Below are 22,703 nucleotides of genomic sequence, written 5' to 3'. Positions count from 1 at the left end.
AGGGAAGGGCTGGCTCAGGGCCGTGTGCAAAGCTGCAGGGAGTCTAACCTGCGTGTCTGCTGCTGCTGGGAAACGAGAAATGGTGGACCCCAGGGCGCTCAGCCCCTGAGCCACATCCGGGTCCTTTTTAGATTTTTTTTTTTTTTTATTTTGAGACCGAGTCTCGCTAAAGTGGCTGAGGCTGGCCTCCAACTTGGGATCCTCCTGCCTCAGCCTCCGGAGCTGCCGGGAAGAGGCTCACGCACCACCGCGCGCCCAGCTTGTTGGTCCCTTTGCAAATGCACAGAATCCAGGAGGCTGAGCCCACGGAGACGGGGCACCCCTGGGCGCGGTGACTTGTCATTTCTAACGTCCCCGTTGATGTATCACAAGTCACACGTCCCACATGTCACAGCTCATGAGTAATTTTTTCCTGAGCCACGTGTCACTTCACTGGCCATAAAGATAAGGGGTGGGGGGCTCCTCTCCGTGGACTGACCAGAGTCCAGCTGGGAACGCTGCGGGCTCCTTTTTCACGCCTGTCTTGTGATCCCCAGGGGGCACCTGCAGTCCCCAGGGGCCTGGCTCTCTCAGAGCCTGTCCCAAGGCCCCAGTGAAGCCCAGAATCTACAGACTGAGGGTCCCCAGCCAGGAAGTCCCCTGCCCAGGTCGTACCCTGGTCCCCGTGTTTCCCGGCCACAGCATGGTCTCAAGGCCTCTCCCAGTTGCTCAGGGGGAGCACTCAACAAATCCCTGAGGGATTCTGGGAATTGGCTGCCCCTTCTCACGGCGTCCACCCTGCAGGGTGTCCCAGGTGCATCGACGATGACTGTCCCCTCTCGTCTCCCGCTTCTTCTCCCTGTCCCCATGAAGCCACCAGGTGTCACTCACGAGGGCCCCATGTGTCCCATCCCGCTGCTGTTGAGAGGGACGCGGGGACCACTGACAGGCAGAGGCCCCAGCCCCGAGCTGGTGACCCGCCTGCGCCAGGAAGCGTGACACGGGCGGGTGACCCGGTTATCTCGCCCCGAAAGGGGATGTGGGCAAACCCCCGAGCCAGCTCCACGGCCCAGAGTGACACCCAGGGTGACATCCAGGGTGACAGCTGGCACCTCCCGTCCGCATCCGCGACTGGGGGCACGGGAGACCCTGGTGACCCCCGAGGGAGGCCCCTGCGGGCGCTGACCCCAGGGACCAGACGGAGCTGACCGCGCAGCGAGCCTTATCAGGGCCTTTGCCGCCGAGCGACCCGGTGGCCGCGGTCCCCTGGAGACCTGCGTCCCGGACTCGACCCCCGAGGACATCGAGCACCAGACGACAGCTGCGTCCCCGAGTCGCCGCCTGCGGAGCCAGGTGAGGGGACCCGCCCGGAGCTGCGACGCTCTGCTCTTGGGGTTTTGCACGGTCGACAGGGAGCCCAACAGGGCGCAGCCCGGGGGACAGCGAGGGCCGGGCGTGGGACACCAGGGTCTCCCCCAGAACCCCGCACACTCGTACACACACCAGGACCCACCAGGGGCCGCCACAGGGAGGGCCCAGACAGGACCTTGACCCCAGGGGTCAGCTCAGGGAAAGTCCTGCCTTGCATAAAACCCCAGAGTGGACAGTGGACAGGGTGGCCCGGGTAGAGGCCATGCCCAGATGGCCGTCTGGTATCCCATCAACCCCTCTGTAAGGACGTCCTCGGGCCCCGACGGGCTTGGTCTGAAAGGCCTCGACTGATTAGACGCGGCCCACCCGCGTCGTGCAGGGTCCGCAGCGTCCGCTGATTGAAACGCTCGACTCCGGAACCAAAAAAAAACCAGCACTTTCCGTAGCTGATGCTTTGCCAGATGCCTGGGTCCTGGCGCCCAGTCGATCGGAGCACCTAAAAGTGACCGCCAGGGCTCTCGCCAGAGTTTGTGAGGCTGTCGCAGGACATGCCCCGAGATGGCTATCGGAGACGATGGACACCTATGGTCCTGGAGGCTGGGGGTCTGAGGTCCAGGCTGGGCAGGGCCGGCTCGTCCCGAGGCCTCTCCCCTGGGCTGGCAGCCGCCGTCTTCTCCCTGGGTCCTCCCGGACCCATTGCCCCATACACAGGCATGTGCCAAGGTCCTGGGGCCAGAGCTGCGGCAGGGGCATCGGACAGGACACAGTCCAGCCGTCCCCCACTCTTTTTCGGGGACCTCTGTGGTTTGCATGAGGGGAGGACACGCCGCTGACCCACAGTGTCCCCTCTGGGCATGCAGGTCCAGTCATGGCGGCTCTGTGGGCGTCAGCGTGGCTCTTGATGCTCGTCCGTCCGGCGCTGGGTGAAGGACAGCAGCCCCTGGGTGCGTAGGGCAGGGTCTCCCGTCGGGGTTGGACCCAGCGGACCCCGTGTTCAGTGGTGGCGGGAGACAGAAGGCCCCCAAGAGCCCCAGAACCAGCCCCCGGCGCTCCGCGAGCAGGGTCCCCGCTAAGTGTCCATCTCCTGCAGGGACAGCTGGGGACAGCGCCTCTCCGGTCCTCAACCTGAAGCTCGATCCACGGAAGAAACTGCTGACGTGGCGTTACAGCAGAGAGGTGACCCAGCACTCCTGCAGGATCGTCACCCCCCTGGCCCCGGCCACCAGCACCAGCCCTCGGGTAGGTGGCCAGGGCCGGGGGCCCACGGATTGCCCAGGACGGGAAGGGAGACCGCTTCCCCCGCTCTTTGGCTCCGGGACGGGGGTCTGCAAATGAAAAGGACCCAAAGGAGAGATGGGCACAAGTGGCGCCAGTATTTTTAGGGTACGGGGCGGGGGGGGGTGTTCGCAGAGAGGAAGGGGAGACCAACTGATGGTGCCGTGACCCCCCGCGTCCGAGTCCCTTCTGGGCACGCACACGGTGGCGGTGGCTCTTGTCCACTCTGAGCTGACCCCACGCGCCCCCTGAGCCTGTGGTCCACCCCGGGCAGCTCCCGTCCCCCCGGGTCCGGGTCCTCACTCCGGGCTTTGAAACCTTCCCCATTCTACGACCCGCAGCTGGACGCTTCTTGAGGAAATGGGATCACAAGCAGAACTTCCTGCCCAGCCCAGAAAGTCCCTCCACACAGAGACGTTTTTTATTTTTTTATTTGGAGACAGGGCCTCAGTCAATTGCTGAGGCTGGCCTCCAACTTGCCATCCTCCTGCCTCAGCCTCCCCAGAGCTGGGTTACAGGGGTGGGCCACTGTGTCCAGGCTTACAAGTCCGGAGCTCGGGGACCAGCAGATGTCCAGGGCGGTGGGACCCGGGTGGCCCCTGGTGGTGGACTTGGCTGCAGCCGGCCTCTGCAGAGAGACGATGGCCAGGTTAGCGGCCTCCTCGGGTGCCGCTCAGCGCCTGCCCCGCGTCTCCTCCCGCAGGTGACCGCTGACCTGGCCTACAGGTGCGCCTTCCCCAACGCCCTGCTGTACCGCGGGGCCACCCTGACCCTGCGGGGCTCTTCCCAGGGCGCTGACTTTGAGGAGGAGCTGGTCTTCCCGAGCGCAGGTGAGTCAGGGCACCCGGGGCCGCAGCGTGGCGGTCAGCAGGGGGCACGTGGCGCTGGACCCCGGGTGAGGGTCTTCCATGGACCTTCCAGGCAAGGAGGGCTCCCGGGCGACCGGCTTCTCCTGCTTCATCTACGACGTGCGCTTCATGAACTGCAGCTGGACCCGCGGCCCCGCGGCCCCCGCGGACGTCCAGTACCACCTCTACTCCTGGTTCTCCAGGTCCGGGGGCCAGGCGTGGGCCGGGGAGGGTGGGAAAGTGTCCTGGGGCACCTTTGGGTCCCCCGGCTGGGCCTGGAAGGAAACCAGAGTGGATGACAGATGGATTCACGGAGCAGAGTCGCCTTGGAAAACGGCATAGGAAAAAAATTGGGATGCAGGTACGGCGTGATCCAGCAACGCTGTTCCTGGGCATTATGTCGAGAAGGGCAGGAAACCGTGATGAGAAAGACGCCCCCAGTGTTGTTCCTAGTCACCAGGAAAAGGAGTCAACCCAAGGGTCCTACCGAGGGTGCTGTCTGGGCGCACAGTGGAATACTATTCAGCTGTCAAAAAGGAAACAGACTCCAAAGGCAGTGACGTGCCAGTCGTCCTAGTAGCTTGGGAGGCTGAGGCAGGAGGATCTGTGCCTTGCAGGGACGAGGACGAGACCGAATGTGCCCAGTACATGGTGGACTCGGCCGGGGTGCACGTGGGCTGCCATTTCGAGGACCTGGGCGAAGCCAAGACCACAGACAACTACTTTTTCCTGCTCAACGGGACCAGCAACGAGGTGGCCATCCAGTTCTTGGACTTTGCCCCTCTCGTGGCCTTTAAAATCGGTAAGACGGGGTCCCAAGACAATGCCCCAGAGGTACAGTGACCGTGTCCCCCACTCTGAGTCCCAAGCCATCCACCGACGGGAGACCCAGAGTCAGTGGATCAGTCCACAACCTTGGTGCATGTGCGTTTCCGTTCCAAGACGCCGTATTGAGCGTTTCTCGTGGATGCGTGAACCTTGAACTCGCAGCCAACAACTCAGATCCATCTGTTAAGTCCAGTCCCGGGGGGCTGCAGATTAAAATGGCCAAGCGACAGATAGTGGAGACAAGCAGACAGATTGGGTTTTTATCTCCATGCCTGTGCGTGTGTGTAGGAGGGGGGTGCTTCGTGGGAAACAAAGGGAAACTTGGGGGGTCATGTGGTGTCTTTCAGGGGTGGTATGTTCTGGAAAGAACCAAGGGAAGGAGAGGATTTGGGGTTCACATTTTTTCGATTCTGTTCCTTCAGTTCCAAACAAACCCACACGCCCAAGAGTCCTATTTGGGGTGTCCTGATGTGACCCCCGTCAAGGTCACGCACTTTGTTGGTCAGGTCACATTGATGGACATCAGCGGAAGGAGGGTCAGGATCCACCTGGGGGCTGATATGGGCAAGGCTGGCTCCGCCCCCTGCAATTCCTCAGTCTGCCCCTGGGGGCGCTGTGGAACCTCATCTGCCCCAGGGGACTAAATCCCCGGATGTGGCTGCTGCAATTCCTCGGCCGGCCACTGGGGGCGCTGCGGAGGCTCCCGTGTCCGTCTGTCCAGGCGGCATAAATGCAAATCTGGGGGTCACGTGGCTTCGGGGGAATCTGCTCCTGGGTTTTACTGGTGTTCCCGAGCCATGCAGGCGCTGGTGACCAGTGTCCCCGGGAATGGAGGGATTTGCACAGAGAGAGGACATGCAGCCGGGCACCTGCCATCCCAGCAGCTGGGGAGGCCGAGGCAGGAGGATCGCTGGTTCAAAGCCAGCCTCCGCCAAAGCGAGGCCCTGAGCAGCTCAGGGAGACCCTGTCCCTAAATAAAATGCAAAATAGGGCTGGGGACGGGGCTCAGGGGTCCAGTGTCCCTGAGGTCCATCACGGTACCAAACAGAAAAGAGAGGGAAAGGGGACACAGGAGGCCAAGGACCTGCCCAGGCCTGTCCTGCAGGTGCGTCACTCCGGGGCTCTCTATTGCAGAGAAGTACAACCCGCCGGCGAACGTCACCGTCCACTACAACGCGTCCAGCCACAGCCACGTCATCCGGTGGCTCAACCCCCACCGGAGGTACGACCTAGCGAGCAGCACCTTCCGGTACGAGCTGGACATCCAGAGGACGGTACTGACCCGCGTCTCCCTGTGGCCCCTGGGGTCTGGTTCCCACCGGGAAGTTCCTCTGTGTGTCTCGCTGTCGTCTCTGCTCAGTCGGGGGCTGCTGTTCACCTCTGGTCACTGCAGGGTCATGCAGCCTGGTCCTCCCATAGCCCCTCTGGGGGTTCCCCGGCTCCCCACAGGTCACACAGGTGACCTCAAGCAGGGGAACCCACTCAGGGGCCCTGATGCAGGTGACCACACACAGGTGACCTTAGTAACTACACACAAGTGACCTCAGACAGGTGACCACACATGGGTAATTGCACACCAGTGACCACACCCAGGTGCCCCTCCTGCTCACAGTCCAGGTGCTGCTGTCCCCTCTGTGGACAGTATGACCAGGGGCCCAGGATGACCCACATGTCCCCTCCTCAGCAGACCTTGGAAGTCCACTCTGTTCTCCTTCATTACCGTCCCTAGAGAACCTTTGCCATCCAGGGAAACCTAGGGACCTTCATTTCAGTGAAGGTCACTTTTCTATCCCTTTATGTCTGGTTCCGGGGGCCTGCAAATTAAACACAAGATGCAGATTATCCGCAGGGGAAAAAAAAAACAAAAAAACCCCACACAGTTTGTTTAACTGCTCACGGGAGCTCATAAAACAAGTAGCCCATAAATGTCTAAAGTTAGATGCTTAAATAACCGGAAGGGAAGGAAGGGGCCTGTACAAGAAGGTATTGTTTCTCCGGGAAGACGAGCGTGTTTTTAAGAGAACAAGATGGAGATAAGCGAGTCGTGGCAGTGTCTGATTGTGCAGGCGCCAGTGGCCTCCTCCGTCTTCTTCCGGCCATAAAAAGGGGATGTGATGAGAGCGTCCCATTTTTCTCTCCTTCCTGGAATGAAGTCATTGGGAAGAGGGGGGTTGACGGTGGCCTCCTTCCCAGAAGTGTTCCACGGTCACTCAGATAACCCAAGCTGCAAGGAGGGCCCTGTGCCGGTGGGGTCTCACGCCCGGTTTTAGTGTAAAATGATCTTTGCTGCAACTCCGGGGATTAGGGTCACCGTCCACGTTGGCTACAGACAAAAAAAATAAATAAAATAAAATAATAAATAAATAAAAACACTGACCCTCTTCTTTCTGTGTTTCTTTTTACAGAGCGGCTCCCCGAAGAGAGACCCTGTAAGTATCCCTCTCCTCCCCAGAATCCTGTGCTGAAGCCATCACAGACCTCACAGATGATCTGAGCTGAGCCACAGTCCCCGGGGGCCCATTGGTGGTCACCAGGCACCGTGGCCAGAAGACGGGGGGCTCCGTCCAACCTGGGCGCACGGTGCGCACGGCACACGGAGCAGCCTCTCGTGCAAAAAACCAGCTGCCCCGGGGGGCTCGCCTCAGAACGCACAGTGCGCTGGGCAGGACCCACCTGGGATTGCAAAGGGACCTCAGAAGCAAGGACGGTGGACCTAGTTAGTGGAGGGCCCTGAGATGGGCTCCTCCTGGATCAGGGGGCCCTCATGCAACGGACGTGTCCCTCCCAAGAGACAGAGGAGGGGTCACGTCGGGCAGCAGGGTCCTGCGCCTGCAGGTGCTGGTGGCTCCTGCACCTGGGAGCCTGATTCTCAGGTCCCCCGCTGAGCCCTGACCTTCCACCGGCTCCCGCAGCCCGTGGACCACAGTCTGAGTGGCCCAGAGAAGCGGAAGGAGGGTCAGGATCCACCTGGGGGGCAGATGTGGGCAAGGCCTGCTCTGCCCCCTGCAATTCCTCAGTCTGCCCCTGGGGGCGCTTCAGAACCTCATCTGCCCCAGGCAACTTAATACCCGGATGTACCTACTGTAATTCCTCCGTCTGCCCATGGAGGCGCTGCAGAGCCTCATCTGCCCCAGGAGACTTAATGCCCCCGGATGTGGCTGCTGCAATCCCTTGGTCCACACCCTGGGGGCGCTGAAGAAGCTCACATGCCCCAGGCAACTTAATCCCCGGATGTGGCTACTGCAATTCCTCCAACACACCCTGGGGGCACTGCGGAGCCTCACATGCGCATCTGCCCCAACAGGCGTTAATTCCTGGATGTGGTCTGTGCAATTCCTTAGTCTGCCCATGGAGGCGCTGCAGAGCCTCATCTGCCCCAGGAGACTTAATCCCCGGATGTGGCTACTGCAATTCCTCCGTCCCACCCTGGGGGCGCTACGGAGGCTCACGAGTCCTCTGCCCAGGAGGCGTTAATCCGCGGGTGTAGCTACTGCAATTCCTCAGTCCGCCCCTGGGGGCGCTGCGGAGGCTCCCGTGTCCATGTGCCCCAGGCGCTAACAATCCCCGGGGATGCCCAAGGTGCTGGCCAGTGCTGAAAGGTGTGACCAGCTCGCCTGCCCCCAGCTGCCGTAGGGAATGGAGACGGCCAGTGGCCCAGAAGGAGATGTCCTGGTGTTTCCCCTGCCCCTGCCCAGCCCAGAGATTTCCCTGTGGATCAAGGGCACGAGGTCTTTGCCGCTCTGACCACCGGGCAGCTGATCTGCTCCTCCCAGCCTCTGCAGCTGTAGACCCCTCCTTGGGGGGACAGCTGCCTGGTCCGGGAGGGCACCTGTGTCCTGTGCATGTCCTGGGGGCGCCACAGGCAAGGAGCAGAAGACACATGTCCGTGTCCAGCCCAGGCGACAGGCGACCTTCAGGGGCCGCGGACATTCATGCTGCCCCTCCTCCCGGTTCCACCTGGGTCCCCAGCACGGACCCCTTTTCCTTTCAAAGGTCTTTCTAGATGGGAAAGACGAAAACGAGTACTGGCCCCCCAGCTCCAACTCGCGCACGGAGAACACCGTGCGCCTGAGGGTCAAGTACCAGCGCAACGAGATCTGGAGTGAATGGAGCCGGACGCTGCGCTTCGGTAGGTGCCCAGCTCCCGGGCGGCTCCTGGGGCCATGTGGATACTGACCTGGCCACGGGGGGACCCTCTGACTCAGTCCCACCACCTGAATCTCCCCGTCTGTGCTGGGAAGTGCTGCTGAGAGTCTGCCCAGGGCTAAGTCCTGCATGAGGCTGGCCTCTCGTGCTCCCAGATTCCCCGGGAAGGAGGCTCCCGTCAGGGTCCTGGAGATGAGATGACCACATCTATGCATGACACCTGCCAATCAGGGCGTCGTGGGGTGGAGACTCCTGCGGGGAACAGAGAATCTGGAGAATGGTTCTGCCCTGTCCCCATGATAGGATGCTGGCCTTGTCCTCACGGGGTCGCCAGGTTAGAGTCTGCAGTCAAAAGGGACCACAAGCCAGGGGACTTGAGAGCTGCAGAAATCCATGCTCTGCCAGATGCCTGAAGCCACCCGGGCTGGTCCAGTCACTGGGGAGTCTTGCACCTGGACAGTCCACCATTCCGCATTCATTCCTTTGGCTGTGCAATGATTGATTGATGGTCTCCATTTCTTTGGATGTAAGCGAGGTGTGTCAAGGTGACCATCCCGAGAAGGATCGTGCTGGGATTGTGCCCTTAGAGTGTTCCAAAGGGGCTCAGGACATTGGAAGAGCCCCTGGGGACACAGGTGGTCAGGGACCAGGGAAGGACCGATTCTCAGGTGAGGGCCACTGATCTTGAGCGCCAGCTTCCCCAAGTCCCTCGGACCCTGTGCTGGGGAATTCTCTCTTCTTCAGATGCAGCCCTGATTCCTGTCCCCAGCTGAAGACAGGAAGAGGTTGTGCGTAGAGCCCGGCTACTGGTCCCTCTTGACCCTCTGCTCTTCTTCCTCATCAGGCATCCCAGAAGAGGGATACGGAAGCATCCCTGTGACCCTGGTGGTGCTGGTGGTGGGGGCAGCCACCCTGTCCACGGTGGTCCTCATGTTCCTTTGCAAAAGGTGACTTTGAGTGGCGTTGAAACTATCCCACTTGGCAAAGTGGGTCAGACCCCCGTCACCACGGGCTGCGTGGCCGTTTAGACCACAGGAGCAGAGCAGGCAAATCCGCAGCGCTGACCAGACTAGGGTTGCTCAGGCCGGGACCAGGAGGGCACGGGGAGGGACTGCTCATAGGTGCGGTCTCCTTTGTGATAATTCGAATGTTCTGGAACTGGACAGAGCCCATGGCTGTCTCCAGGGCTCCTTATAAGAGGGCTGGGCGTGTCGCTCCGTGGTAGAGCACTTGCTGTGCATCAGCAAGGGCGTGGGCTGCATCCCCATCATTGCAACAAAAACGGGGCTAGAGTGCGAATTACCCCATTTCTAAAATTCGCCAAATTTGCAAAGGTAACGCCTGCTCCGCCCCCTGCAATTCCTCCGTCCATCCCTGGAGGCGCTACGGAGCCTAACATGCGCATCTGCCCCCGGGGGACTTAATCCCCGGATGTGGCCACTGCAATTCCTCTTCCGACCATGGGGGCGCTGCAGAGCCCCATCTGCCCCAGGCGACTTAATCCCCGCAGGTGGTTACTGCAATTCCGGAATCCGCCCATGGGGACCCGGATGTGGTCACTGCAATTCCTCGGTCCACCCATGGGGGCGCTGCAGAGCAGCACTGCACATCTGCCCCAGGCGGCATTCATCCCCGGACGTAGCCCCTGCAATTCCTTGATCCGCCCATGGGGGCGCTGCAGAGCAGCCCTGCGCGTCTGGCCCAGGCGCAAAGTCTCGCCTTGCGCGTTACAGAGCGGAGGGGTTTTCAAGTTCCCTGCGGTCTGCAGGGGTCACTGCACCTAGAGGGGTCACTTGCACTGTTCATGCGGGATTCAGACGTCATGGAAGCCCCGGGTACCTGCGCACACCCTGGCCAAGAGCTGTGCTGCGTGTGGTGCAAGGGAGGGCCTTGCCCTGTGCCCGGGCTTCTCCCCAGGGAGGACGTCAATCAAAGGCGTGGGGCCCCAGGGGAGCACTGGAGGGGCTGGTCAGTCTTGGGTGCTTAGGGAGCCCTGTAGGTACATGCACATTTGGTGGGGAGTTACTGAGGATGGATGTCAGGGGCAGGGCGCTGGACCCCTGAGCCCCATCCCCAACCCTGTTTTGCATTTTATTGAGAGACAGGGTCTCCCTGAGTTGCTTAGGGCCTCGCTGTGGCTGAGGCTGGCTTTGAACCCGTGATCCTCCTGCCTCAGCCTCCCGAGCTGCTGGGATGACAGGCGTGGGCCACTCGCCCGGCTGGTGCATGCACGGTTTGACTGAGTGACCCCCAGACAGGGCTCTGGAACTTCTCCTGGGGGTGACACATCCCCGCTCCTGGGTGGGGCTGCGTTTCTCTGCGGAGCTGTCGCCCCAGAACTTGTGACAGGGGCATCCGGGTGCAAGAAAGCCCTCCTCGGCTCCTGCTCCTTGTAGAGCGACCCTGACGGGCGGCCCACGGGCAAGCCAGGTCCAGAGGGCCCGTCCGGTGAGCGGAGCCGTGCCCCGGAGCCGGTCGCTGCCCCTCAGGCTCCCTGTCCTCGCCAGGTACTCGCTGTGGCGAAGGCTGTTCCCGCCCATCCCGCGGGTGAAAGGGGAAGTGACCAGCGACTTCGTGTCAAATCAGGTGGGTCCCCAAGCTGCAGCGGCTGAGCGTGTCCCTTAGCAAGGGGACAAGGACAGCTTTGTGCCTTGGCTGAGGCTGCTAAGGGCCCAGCTGGACACCAGGAGCCCGAGACCCCAGAGACGCTGTCGCACCCACCACGGAGACCTCTGTGTCCAGCACGGAAGGTCCTGAGTGGCGTCGGGGGGTGGGGAGGGAGCAAGGTCCTCCGAGCTGGTGCCCCCGGGGCATGCTGAGGTCCCTGGCTGGGCCCGGGGTCTCGTCTCTGACTCTCTCTCTCTCTCTCCCTGATGCTACTGTGACCATCTTCCAAGGTCCCCACACTGGGGGATTAACACAGTGGACACTGTCCATCACAGCTCTGGAGAAAGAAGGAGTTAGGTTAAGTGTCTGCAGGGTCCCTGTCCCCATTGAAAAACTCTCTAGGGCGAATGGTGACCTAACCTCAAATTCCTTGTAAAATCCCGACCCCAGGACCTTGAGACGTGCCTGTGGCTGGAGACGAGTCTTTGCAGAGGTGACGGAGGTGCAGTGAGGTCCCCGGGGTGGACCTTTGGGTCTGCCTCTGTCACAGAGCGCCCTGTGTTCAGGGTCCATCCACATCCTAGTCGGTATCAGAGCCCCATTCCTTTTCTTGGCTGTGTAATATTCCACCGTGTCTCTGGACACTGTTCTGCGGATCTCTTGAAACACCGGTGGACACTTGGGTGGTTTCACACCTTCTGGCTGTTGTGGACAGTGCTGGTGTCGGACAGGCCTTCCTGGCGGGACAATAGAGGGTCATCTGTGGACCATCTCACCCGTGTGATTTCTTCTCCCTCTTAGGTCACCTGGGTGGAGTCCCAGCCTCCGCCAGACTCCCAGGAACCCGAGGACGTCCTTGCCGTGGAGGAAACACCGTAATTGGCCCGCGGACGAGCAGAGAGACGAGTTCTGTGCCCCGTCCCTCTCCCAAAGGTGTCCCTTGTGTCCTGGGACGGGCTCTGACCCTCCTGGGGAGATGCTGAAACGCATCAGGTCCTCCTCAGCCTCTGCCTCCTTCCCCCGGGAAAAGATAAGCCGGGCGCCGCCGCTCACAGCTGTACTCCCGGATGCTTGGGAGGCTGAGGCAGGAGGACGGCAAGGTGGAGGCCAGCCTCAGCAACTCAGCGAGGCCCTAAGCAACTCAGGGAGACTCTGTGTCTAAATAAAAAAAAATAAAATGACTGGGGACAGGGTTCGGGGCTGAGCGCCCCTGGGTCCCCTCCCCGGCCCCCAAACCAGAGAGAAGCCGCGTATCGTAAACGGCGAATTAAAGATTTTCATTGCAAAACCTCGCGGCTTCGAGATAAGGGACTTTCAGAAGACTTCCTCCGTGTGAAGAAACCCCGGCTATCTGGCTGTCCCCGCGGCCAGCCGGACACCGGGAGCCCGAGACCCCAGAGGTCCTGTCGCAACCCCGAGGAGCCACGGCCTCCAGCCGTCCCTGCTGATAAGGGGTCGGGGGGTGACACAGCACTGAGGTTGGGGCAGGGGACCGCGGAGCCCGGACAGAAGTCCTTCTGGAAGACGGGAGCCCCCCGCTTAGGGAGGAGCCAGCTCCAGGGTCACCTGTCCCTGCAGTCCCTGCCTCCGTCTCCACGGGGCTCCTCCTCTGGGTCTGTGTCCCCTCCTGTGTCTCTTGGGAGGACACGGCCATTGCATGAGGGCCCCCTGCCCCAGGAGGAGCCCATCTCAGGGCCCTGCACTGAGCACCTCTGCAGAGATGCCTTGTCTCAATGGGGTCCCATCCCCAGGTCCTGGAGCGGCCATGTGTCCTGGGGACAGATGCTTCGACCTGGGACCCACGGGGTGGATTCGGGGTGATGCTCTCCTCCCCGTGCAGCTCTCCGAAGTCTCTCTCGCCCCCCGGGGTGCAGAAATGGCGGAGAGGGTGCTCACGAGGACACCGTGCACTGTGGGTCACCCTGGCTCCCTGGACACCAGCCCGGGGAGTGTCCAGGGGGCTCCTGGGTGTCGGCCAAGACCCAGGAAGATGGACGAATGGGACCTGCCCATTCGCAGGCAGCACCAGGGTCCTGGGGCTTAAGTGGGGAGGTCCCAGGGTCCGTCATCATGGCCATGGGGACATGTGGCGGAATGTGTCCCCCCAGATCGCGAGGGTGAGTCCTGCTGCCAGGCCTGTGGCCGGACGCGCTTTCACTGGGAAAGTTCTCTAGGGAAGCCCCTCATGTGGGGGAATCCCGCGGGAAACTGTGAGGTCCCAGAGGCCAGCCCGCCTAAGCCAGGGGACAAGGACGGCCTCTAGTGCAGGGCCCTGAGATGGGCTCCTCCTGCGTCGGGTGGCCCTGGTGCCATGGCCGTGTCCTCCCCAGAGACAGAGGAGGGGACACAGACCCAGAGGAGGAGCCCTGTGGAATCCTTTAATTAACCACCCCTCAGCCCCTTCACTGCACAGTGACAGGGCTCTGATCTGGAAGTTGTGGCTCCTTCCCTCTCCGCGGGGGGGAAAAGCAGATTCCAGACGCCCACCTGTCCCCAACCGGAGCTTGGGAGACCGCCCCGGACATGGCCCTGGGACTGCAAGGCGACGTAGCTGGGCAGCAGCAAGCTGTCCCGGACCAGTGTGACTCTGGGTCAGTGGCTGTCGGCCCCTGTGCCCTGTCCTCAGGGCGCTGTGGCAGAGCGTCGCCCCTTGGCCGGGTCAGTGGGCTCCAGGGACCTCCATCAGCTTCCCCGGGTGTGTGGGTCACCTTTTCTTTACTGTGACAAAATACCTGAGGAAAACGACTTTGAGGAGGAAAAGGTTTTTTTTTTTTTTTCTTTTGTAGGTAAGACGGCATCCAAAATATGTCAGATATAATATAAATATGAAATATATACACAGCATAGAATATACAGAATAATATAATATATACATAGAATATATAATATGTATGATAATAAATATATAAAATAGCATCCAATCACCATAGAGCCAATAGAACGGTAGACAACAATGTGATTTACTCAACGTCCTCTTACATGGTCTCAGGTCATGATATAGGGTCACCTAAGACACTGACACCGACCTCATTGCATATAAATACGTGTGACCGTACAGAGAAGAGCATCAAATAACAGCATGTCGAATGCAGCAACGCGTGATAATGTGGCTTATCAAATGACCTTTCAAAGAATCTCATGTGTATAATATATAGTCACAAAAAAGACAATATTTATATCATTATATACGAATATCTGTAATATTCATATATATTATTTGATCTCCTTTTTATATATCTACATAAAAGGAGATCAAATAATATATTGAATATAATGATATAAAATGTGATGCAGTTATATGTTTTTATATATTATATAATATTATATATTATATTCTAGATTATATATAATTATATATCATATATTATTTTGTCATATATGATTATATATTGTTTATTATATATGATATAATATTATATATTATCATATATTATATATAATCATATGTTATATACTATATTATCATATGCTATATTATATATAATCATATTACATATCATGTATGTTATATATTACACATTATATTATATCTTGTAATATTACATATTATACATTATAATACTATATATTATATATTGTATTATTATCTATTATATATTATGATATTATATATTATATCTTGTAATATTATCTATTATTACATATCATATATTATATACTATTTTATTTATTATATATTAAATTATTATGCATTATATATCATACAATATATCATATATTATATCTTGTAATGTCATATATTATTTGCATCATAGATGACACAATGTGCGTGATCATATCAATGACATCATCACATATAGGGGCACTATTACGTCATATATAAATAATACGCGCTGCATTACTGCGTATGAACAGATATCCTCATATAAGTGCTCGATAAATGTCACAGAGCCCGTCACTGTGACACTGCGATCGTCTATGATAACCCTGACAGACTGAGCCGGGGGCACAGACTGGGACCCCGGCCGCTCTGGAGGCTGAGGCAGGAGGATGGCCAGTTGGAGGCCAGCCTCAGCCCCTCAGCGGGAACCGTCTCTGGATACTCCACACGAGGCCCCGGGAAGTGGCTCGGGGCTGCAGCCGCTGGGTTAGAGGGACGCCCGAGGGTCCCCTGTCTGGGCGCCTCCTGCCTGCAGTCCCTCCTGCCCTGACCCTGAGGCCCTGTGACATCGGGCGTCGCTGGCTGTCCCTGGAGCTGGTGAGCTGGTTTCCAGGGGAACCACCGGCTGTCCCCGCCCGGCCCAACCGCCGGCCTGCACAGGTGCACCTGGCTGTGTCGAAACGGCCCTATTTTGGGTCCCCACGGCCCAGCTGCACCCCGTGGCCTCCACTGGCCCAGAGCCTCTTCCCGTTTCCTCCTTTCTGTTCCTCGTGGGCTCCCCACCCCTGTCCCTGGCACGTGCACAGCCCTGACCTGCCAAGGCCTCCGCCCCTCCTCCCCCAGCACCGGGGGCCTCGACCCTCCGTCCTGTCCCACACCAGCCGCCACAGCACACTTTAAAAGTCCTCCAGGGCTCCAGGTGGGCAGGGGGATTTCCCAACTGGACCTCTCCTGGCCGTGCTGGGGTCGCTGGGCGTCTTGGCAGGCAGCCCTGGGTGCTCGTGGGGTCCGGTTCCTTGGCACTGATTACCAGATAAGAAAATCTGGCCGTGCCTGGGATCCCAGTGGCACGGGAGGCTGAGGCAGGAGGACGGCAAGTTGGAGGCCAGCCTCAGCAAGGATCTAAGCAACTTAGGGAAACCCTGTCTCTAAATAAAACGGGAAAGGGCCGGGGCTGGGCTCCGTGGGGAAGCACCCCTGGACTCCATCCCTGTGCGGAAACAAGGGGTGGGAGGAGGGACAGAGAGACGGACAGGACCAAGGGGCAGGACAGAGGGACAGAAGAGCACAAGCCCCTTCCTCCAGTTCCCTGCTCTCCAACAGCTGGGGAGATCCCTGTGCCGGTCCCCGAGAGCCGGGTGACCCCTTAAGGTCTGGCCAATCTCCTATCAGAGCATCTGGCAGCCCAAGTGTGTCCCCAGGGACAGCTCAGCCTCCCCCTCCTGACGGCCCCTCCCTGTGCCCAGGCCTGGCCCCGCCCACATCTCCCAGTGCCTCGCCCTGTGCATCCCTGGCCCCGCCCACATCCCCCAGTGCCCCGCCCTGTGCATACCTGACCCCGCCCACATCCCCCAGTGCCCCGCCCTGTGCATACCTGGCCCCTTCCACATCTCCCCAGTGCTCCTCCCATCCATCCCTGGCCACGCCCACATCCCCAGTGCCCCGCCCTGTGCATCCCTGGCCCCGCCCACATCCCCAGTGCCCCGCCCTGTGCATCCCTGGCCCCGCCCACATCCCCCAGTGCCCCGCCCTGTGCATACCTGGCCCCGCCCACATCCCCAGTGCCCCGCCCCGTCCATCCGTGCCCGTCTCTGCCCAGGACCAGATTGTAAATGCCCCCGGGTGGCCAGTCATGCAGCGGGTGGCCGTCCACCGGCCCACGCCTGAGGTGTCCCCTCAGCACAAGCCATTTCTCCCCGTCTGCTGGACCATGGTTTGTGCACCGAGAGTCCCAGGCCTAGAGTGACCTGGCCACAGCACCCTGGCCTTTCAGACCTACTGTGTGCGTTGCAGAACGGCTGGATTCTTAAAAGGACACGCATCGCCCTGGAGGAGGGACAGCCTGCCCGTCCCCTGGGGAAGGGACAGCTTGCATGTCCAGCAGGGGCTGCCCACATGCAGGATAGGTGACCAGGACAGGTGGCTGTCAAATAAGATTCCAGGGGATCCCGGAAAAAAATAGCCACATGTCCTAAGACCCAAACCACAGGAGTCCAGTGCCCCTGGCCCTGGAGGGCAGAAGCTGGACCAGGGTCCCCTGGTGAGCTCCCTCCACGGGCTCCAGGGGGCTCCTCCTGCCTTTCTAGCTCCTGGGCTCCAGGTGGCCCTGGGCTGGTGGCCCTCACTCCAGTCTCCACGGGGCTCCTCCTCTGGGTCTGTGTGTCCTCTTCTGCCTCCCGAGAGGACACTGCCCCTTGATAATCCACGAGGGTCTCGGGTTCACTGCTCCTGACCCCCCCCCATTCCCCACTCGGTCCAGGTTGGCGTGGACACTGTCCCCCCTGCGGGCTCCTGAGGGAGGCTTCAGGGTCGGGGAGGAGGCCCGGGATCGAGGCCAGGGAGGAGGCTGGGGAGGTTATCTGGGACGTCTTTGCTGAGCTCAGGGACACGCCCGTTGCAACACAGTGAAGCCAAGCCTGGGTCAGCAGTCAGTGCCCCGCCAGGACCTGGCCTTGAAACCCGGCCGCTGCCTCATGGCCACGCGGGGCTCCTCCCGGGATGGCAGAGGCGGAGGCCACGGAGGCCGGGCCCTGGGTGCTTATCAGGTGGCTTTTTTACGACGGCAGGAAGTTACTCAACCCCGGTGGCGAGTGCTGAGCAGTAATGATCAATGCCACAAAGAGGAACGCGGCGCGGGGACCCAAGGGGACAATGACACTCTGCAAGGAGGGAGCGACGGGCCTCGGGACAGCGCGCCGCTGACCCCCAGGCAGACCTGACCGGGGCCTCCGGGAGGCGCCGCCCGCAGCCTGCAGGACGCCCCAGAGGAACCAGCACGTTCGGTTTCTCTTTGTGGAGACTTTTTCCAGTAAACGAAAATCAAAGACAGCGACAGACTTGGGGCTGGGGACACCCGAGTGGGAGCCGAGGAGGAGCCGGGCTGTGCTGTCACCGGCTGGTAAGATGCGCTGACCCCGAGGGAGAAGGGACAGAGGGCTGTGGACGCGCTCCTTCCCACAGGGCAGACCCACGGCAGGCCACAGGACCTTTGGACGTGCCCTGGGTGAGCTGAGACCAGGGGCATCCTGGCCACCAGGGATCCCCGACAGGGCAGCTCAGAGTCTCAGCTCGGAGAAGCCGACTCGGTGCCCAGCGATAGACCTTTGGGTTTGGCAGGGTGACAGGTCAGAGGTCATTGTGACATTTCCCACCTTTTGGACGCAGCCTCCTGGGCAAAATGGACCGGCCCGTGCTTCTCCTCTAGTATTTCGGGGACGTGGCGCAGGTCCAGCCTGGGTCGGGGGACGGCCAGGACCTGTTTGGGGGCTGGGAGTGGCCTTTCACGGTGTCTGCCAGATTGTCAAAGGCAGGTGGGACACAGCTCATGGGCGGTGGCTTCCGCCTTCCCGGTAGCCAAAGGTGGAAATCATCCAACTGCGTCCTTGGGTGCAGGCATTCGGGCGGGCTCACATGTGGCCCGTCCACTCGGTGGAATATCAGTCAACCATGAAAAGGGATGGAGGTCCACCCGCAAAATGGAATATTACTCAACCATGAAATGGCATGGGGTCTGAAAGCTGCTTCGTCAGACACGAAATCTGGAGAACATCACGCACAGGAAGAAAAGGCCACCTAGTCCGTGATGGCCACGAAAATGTGATGTCCACGGGGGGGCGGTGGCCCACCACGCCTGTGATCCCAGCCATCTGGGAGGCTGAGGCAGGAGGATGGCTAGTTGGAGAAAACATTCTAAATCAGGCGACAGAAAGTGGTTTCAGGGGCTGCCAGGGGACCGGGGGGTGCACTGAGCCTCGCCTGACGGGCCTCCCTGGACCGCAGAAGGCACAGGGCGGGATGTCCCCTCCACGGTCCACCCTTCACCCGGTCCCTGGAGGACCCAGCGACGGGAGGAATCTCAGCCAACCTCGCGGGGGACCCCCAGGGCTCGCACAGGCCGGCCAGGCAGCCTTCGGTCCACCTCCAAGGAGCCCAGCCTCCCCCTCCCGCCCCAGCCTCCTGGGGATCCCCCCCGTGGAGTCCTCGGCTTGAGCAGCAGCCCCGGGTGCCACGATCTTGCAGCGACCAGCGTGTAACCAAGGGCGATAAGGAGGCTCACCCGGGAGGCCACCCGTGGAGGCCAACGGTGGAGGCCCACCTGGAGGCCCCGGAGCTGGCGCGCCCAGGGTCCCAGAGGCCAGCCAACAGGAGAGGCCCGGGGAGCGCGTCTGCAGGGGAGGCCTCCCAGGGACCCCCGGCGGGGGGGACACTCCTGGCTCCGAGCGAGATCCCTCCGCGCTCGGTTACGGTCACTGTGCAGCCGGGAATCCCCGTCCATCGGCGCTGCCCGGCCTCCAAGTCCACTTCCTTCCTCGGCTTTGTCCTCCCTCCGCGTTTCCGGGTGGGTGCCCCCGAGGGAGGCTGCCGCCTTCCCGGCCTCGGCAGGGAGTCCGAGCCAAGAGCGCGCTCCTTCCAGACAGGCGACGCCCGCACGGGGCCGTGCGCACCGACTGGCCTCCGCGCAGGTGCCCAAGGAGCCCAGCCTCCTCCCGGCCTCCCCATCCAGGGCCCTGAGGCTTCCAGCCTCCTCACCCATGTTCCTAAGGAGCCCGGCCTCCTCCCGGCCTCCCCACCTGGGTTCCTGAGGTTCCCAGCCTCCCCACCCAGACTCCTAAGGAGTCCTGCCAGCCCCAGCCTCCCCACCTGACCTCCCTGCTTGCCGACTGTCCCTTCTCTTGTGACCCCACCCCTGTCCCTCAGGAGCTGCGAGCACCATGGGGACCCTGTGGCTCCTGATGTTCCTGACCCCCGCCTCCTGCCTGCTGGACACCACCCAGGGTAGGCACGGGGGAGGGGGACAGCGCGTGGCCTGTGGGTTGGCCTCTCAGTGGGACCTCTGGCCGCGGTGGGAGGCAGGAGGAGGGCTCCTTGCATTTGGTGGGGAGTTACTGGGGATGGACCTCAGGGACACGCGACCCCTGAGCCCCGTCCCCAGCCCTATTTTGCGTTTTATTTAGAGACAGGGTCTCCCTGAGTGGCTTAGGGCCTCGCTGTGGCTGAGGCTGGCCTTCACCTCGAGATCCTCATGCCGCAGCCTCCCAAGATGCTGGAAGGCGTCCTTCTAAGAGGGACTCTGGGGCACCGACGTGCCCTGACCACAGAAGCAGAAAGGGGAGGGGTGGACACAGGAGGAACCCTGAGGGCGGGTCCCCGGTGGCTGAACCGGGTTCCACTGTGACGCTCCAGAAGGAACCAGCCCCGCCCAACCCTGGGCTCTGGCCTCAGCTGACAGTGACATCGGCCTCAGTCGCTGGTGAGGACGTCACAGCAAGAGTCCCATCTCGCCGAGCCCAGGCGCAGGCCCCTGATTCTCTGTCCCTTGCGTGACAAGGCTGACCAGGGTCTCCCTCCCCACCAGTGGGCACCTAATGACATCACTGTGGCGCCCGCGGCTGGGGGCTTCTGCCAGCTAGGGGTAGTGACCTCTCCAGGGACAGCTCCTACCTCCAAGGACAGGGCCAGGTCACCCGCGGCGGGTGGAGAGGAGAAAGACCCCCTGTGTCCCCTAACGCCAGCTGGGGACATCGCAGGTCCAGAGCCGCCCATCAGGAACCTGAGGATGGACGCGGCCCGGAGCTACCTCACCTGGGACGTCAGCGCACCTTCTTCCACTATTTACTGCGTCACCGACTCCGACCACATCCAAGAGGTCAGCGCGTGCCCGCACCCACACGTGACAGGTCTCCACCCACCACGGGGACGGAAGGCACCCAGAACCCCCTGTCAACACCCGAGCCACCATGGGCAGGGGACAGGTCACTTAGAGACAGCGAGGCTCAGCTGCCTCCGGGGACGTCCAAGAGCGCCCTGCCTGAGGGGTCACGGGGCAAATGACAGCCCTTCACGGGTCTTCTACGGTGGCCGTGGCCAAGTCCCTCGGCCCAGGGACCGCGAATGGCCAGCGGGTAGTGCCCCCCGTCCTGGAGGCTGCGGGTCCCAGGCCAAGCCACCCCCCTGTGTCCGTGTCTTCCCCCAGGCCCAGGACGGCACCTACTGCAGGTACGAGACGCTGTCCTTGTGCACGGTCACCAACTACACCGTCACCGTGGACCAGCCGCCCTTCGCCACCTGGATCCTCTTCCCTGAGCCAGGTCAGCGGGGCCTGGCGGGACCTGGAGCTGGACTCGCAGGATGGCGGCCTCCCGATCCTCACCTCCGCTCCTCACCTCCTGCTCCTGCATCTCCTCCTCCTCCTCCTCCTCCTCCTCCTCCATCTCCTCCTCCTCCTCCTCCTCCTCTCCTCCATCTCCTCCTCCTCCTCCTCCATCTCCTCCTCCTCCTCCTCCTCCATCTCCTCCTCCTCCTCCTCCTCCTCCTCCATCTCCTCCTCCTCCTCCTCCTCCTCTCCTCCATCTCCTCTCCTCCATCTCCTCCTCCTCCTCCTTCTCCTCCTCCTCCTCCTCCATCTCCTCCTCCTCCTCCATCTCCTCCTCCTCCTCCATCTCCTCCTCCTCCTCCTCCTCCTTCTCCTCCTCCTCCTCCTCCTCCTTCTCCTCCTCCATCTCCTCCTCCTTCTCCTCCTCTCCTCCATCTCCTCCTCCTCCTCCATCTCCTCCTCCATCTCCTCCTCCTCCTCCTCCTCCATCTCCTCCTCCTCCTCCTCCTCCATCTCCTCCTCCTTCTCCTCCTCCTCCATCTCCTCCTCCTTCTCCTCCATCTCCTCCTCCTCCTTCTCCTCCTCCTCCTCCTCCTCCTCCTTCTCCTCCATCTCCTCCTCCTCCTCCTCCTCCTACTCCATCTCCTCCTCCTCCTCCTCCTACTCCATCTCCTCCTCCTCCTCCTCCTACTCCATCTCCTCCTCCTCCTTCTCCTCCTCCTCCTCCTCCTCCTCCTTCTACTCCATCTCCTCCTCCTCCTTCTACTCCTCCTCCTCCTCCTCCTCCTACTCCATCTCCTCCTCCTCCTCCTCCTTCTACTCATCCCCTCCTCCTCCTCCTCCTTCTCCTCTTCCTGCTCCTCCTCTTTCTCCTCGTCCATCACCTTCTCCTCCATCTCCTTCTCCTCCTCCTCCTCCTCCTCCTTCTCCTCCTCCATCTCCTCCTCCTTCTCCTCCTCTCCTCCATCTCCTCCTCCTCCTCCATCTCCTCCTCCATCTCCTCCTCCTCCTCCTCCTCCATCTCCTCCTCCTTCTCCTCCTCCTCCATCTCCTCCTCCTTCTCCTCCATCTCCTCCTCCTCCTTCTCCTCCTCCTCCTCCTCCTCCTCCTTCTCCTCCATCTCCTCCTCCTCCTCCTCCTTCTACTCCATCTCCTCCTCCTCCTCCTCCTTCTCCTCTTCCTGCTCCTCCTCTTTCTCCTCGTCCATCACCTTCTCCTCCATCTCCTTCTCTTCCTCCTCCTCCTCCTCCTCCTCCTCCTCCTCCTCCTCCTCCTCTCCTCTGACACCCTCAGAGGGTCACACACAGAATTCATTTCTTTGACCTTGAAGTGGGAGAGAGGAGAAATGGAGAAGAGAGTCGTGGTGGGCAGGGGATGACCCAGTGGCTATGCAAGGGGATCATGGGACCCTGTGGGATGGACCCGGGTGTCACTGTTTGCAGCAACCAGGGACAGGGACCAGTGTCTTGAAACGCCTTCCCCTGGGGGAAACACCGAGGGTCGGGTCAGGCGTCTGCACAATGACCTTGACATGAAGCGGGTCCTGAGAAAAGTGACTTCGTTGCCTTTGATCTTTGCAAGTGTAGACGAGAACCCCGGGACGGCCCCGGCGAACCTGGACTGCTGGGTTCACGACGTGGACTTCATGAGCTGCCAGTGGGCAGTGGGCAGGACGGCCCCCGGCGACGTCCAGTACCGCCTCTACTGGAAGGACGCCCGGTGGGTGCGGAGCCCC

General features: G+C 60.7%; 2 protein-coding genes across 3 annotated transcripts in view; both read left to right on the top strand.

The window, feature by feature from the left end:
- Positions 1-1,194: 1,194 nt before the first annotated feature.
- Positions 1,195-12,342, top strand: LOC114106888 (granulocyte-macrophage colony-stimulating factor receptor subunit alpha-like). The gene is made up of 11 exons (XM_071606980.1): positions 1,195-1,332; positions 2,441-2,589; positions 3,329-3,455; positions 3,547-3,676; positions 4,091-4,275; positions 5,436-5,575; positions 6,707-6,730; positions 8,295-8,430; positions 9,292-9,394; positions 10,955-11,033; positions 11,856-12,342. Exons 4-11 carry the CDS (start codon positions 3,603-3,605, stop codon positions 11,931-11,933), a joined length of 819 nt encoding a protein of 272 aa, XP_071463081.1. The 5' UTR covers positions 1,195-1,332; positions 2,441-2,589; positions 3,329-3,455; positions 3,547-3,602; the 3' UTR covers positions 11,934-12,342.
- A 5,131-nt stretch (positions 12,343-17,473) lies between these two features.
- The window catches only part of Il3ra (interleukin 3 receptor subunit alpha), an 11,856-nt gene continuing 6,626 nt past the window's right edge, over positions 17,474-22,703 (top strand). Inside the window, exons 1-5 of one of the 2 annotated variants that reach the window (XM_071607018.1) lie at positions 17,474-17,773; positions 19,573-19,650; positions 20,388-20,521; positions 20,849-20,963; positions 22,555-22,687. In XM_071607018.1, the coding sequence (XP_071463119.1) occupies positions 19,587-19,650; positions 20,388-20,521; positions 20,849-20,963; positions 22,555-22,687 (446 nt within the window). In that variant the 5' untranslated portion in view covers positions 17,474-17,773; positions 19,573-19,586. The remainder of the gene's footprint in view (positions 17,774-19,572; positions 19,651-20,387; positions 20,522-20,848; positions 20,964-22,554; positions 22,688-22,703) is intronic. The other variant, XM_071607019.1, reaches the window with a different exon arrangement.

This window comes from Marmota flaviventris, chromosome Y, assembly GCF_047511675.1.
Source record: "Marmota flaviventris isolate mMarFla1 chromosome Y, mMarFla1.hap1, whole genome shotgun sequence".
Classification (NCBI taxonomy): Eukaryota; Metazoa; Chordata; class Mammalia; order Rodentia; family Sciuridae; genus Marmota; species Marmota flaviventris.
Note: the sequence above shows the minus strand (reverse complement) of the source record. Positions and strands in the feature narration are given on the sequence as shown.

Excerpts from the sequence above, each read along its gene's own strand:
- LOC114106888 (XM_071606980.1), top strand. The coding sequence starts at position 3,603 with ATGAACTGCAGCTGGACCCGCGGCCCCGCGGCCCCCGCGGACGTCCAG. Across the intron at positions 6,731-8,294 it reads GCTCCCCGAAGAGAGACCCT|GTCTTTCTAGATGGGAAAGA; the intron begins GTAAGTATCCCT and ends TTCCTTTCAAAG. Across the intron at positions 9,395-10,954 it reads CTCATGTTCCTTTGCAAAAG|GTACTCGCTGTGGCGAAGGC; the intron begins GTGACTTTGAGT and ends TGTCCTCGCCAG.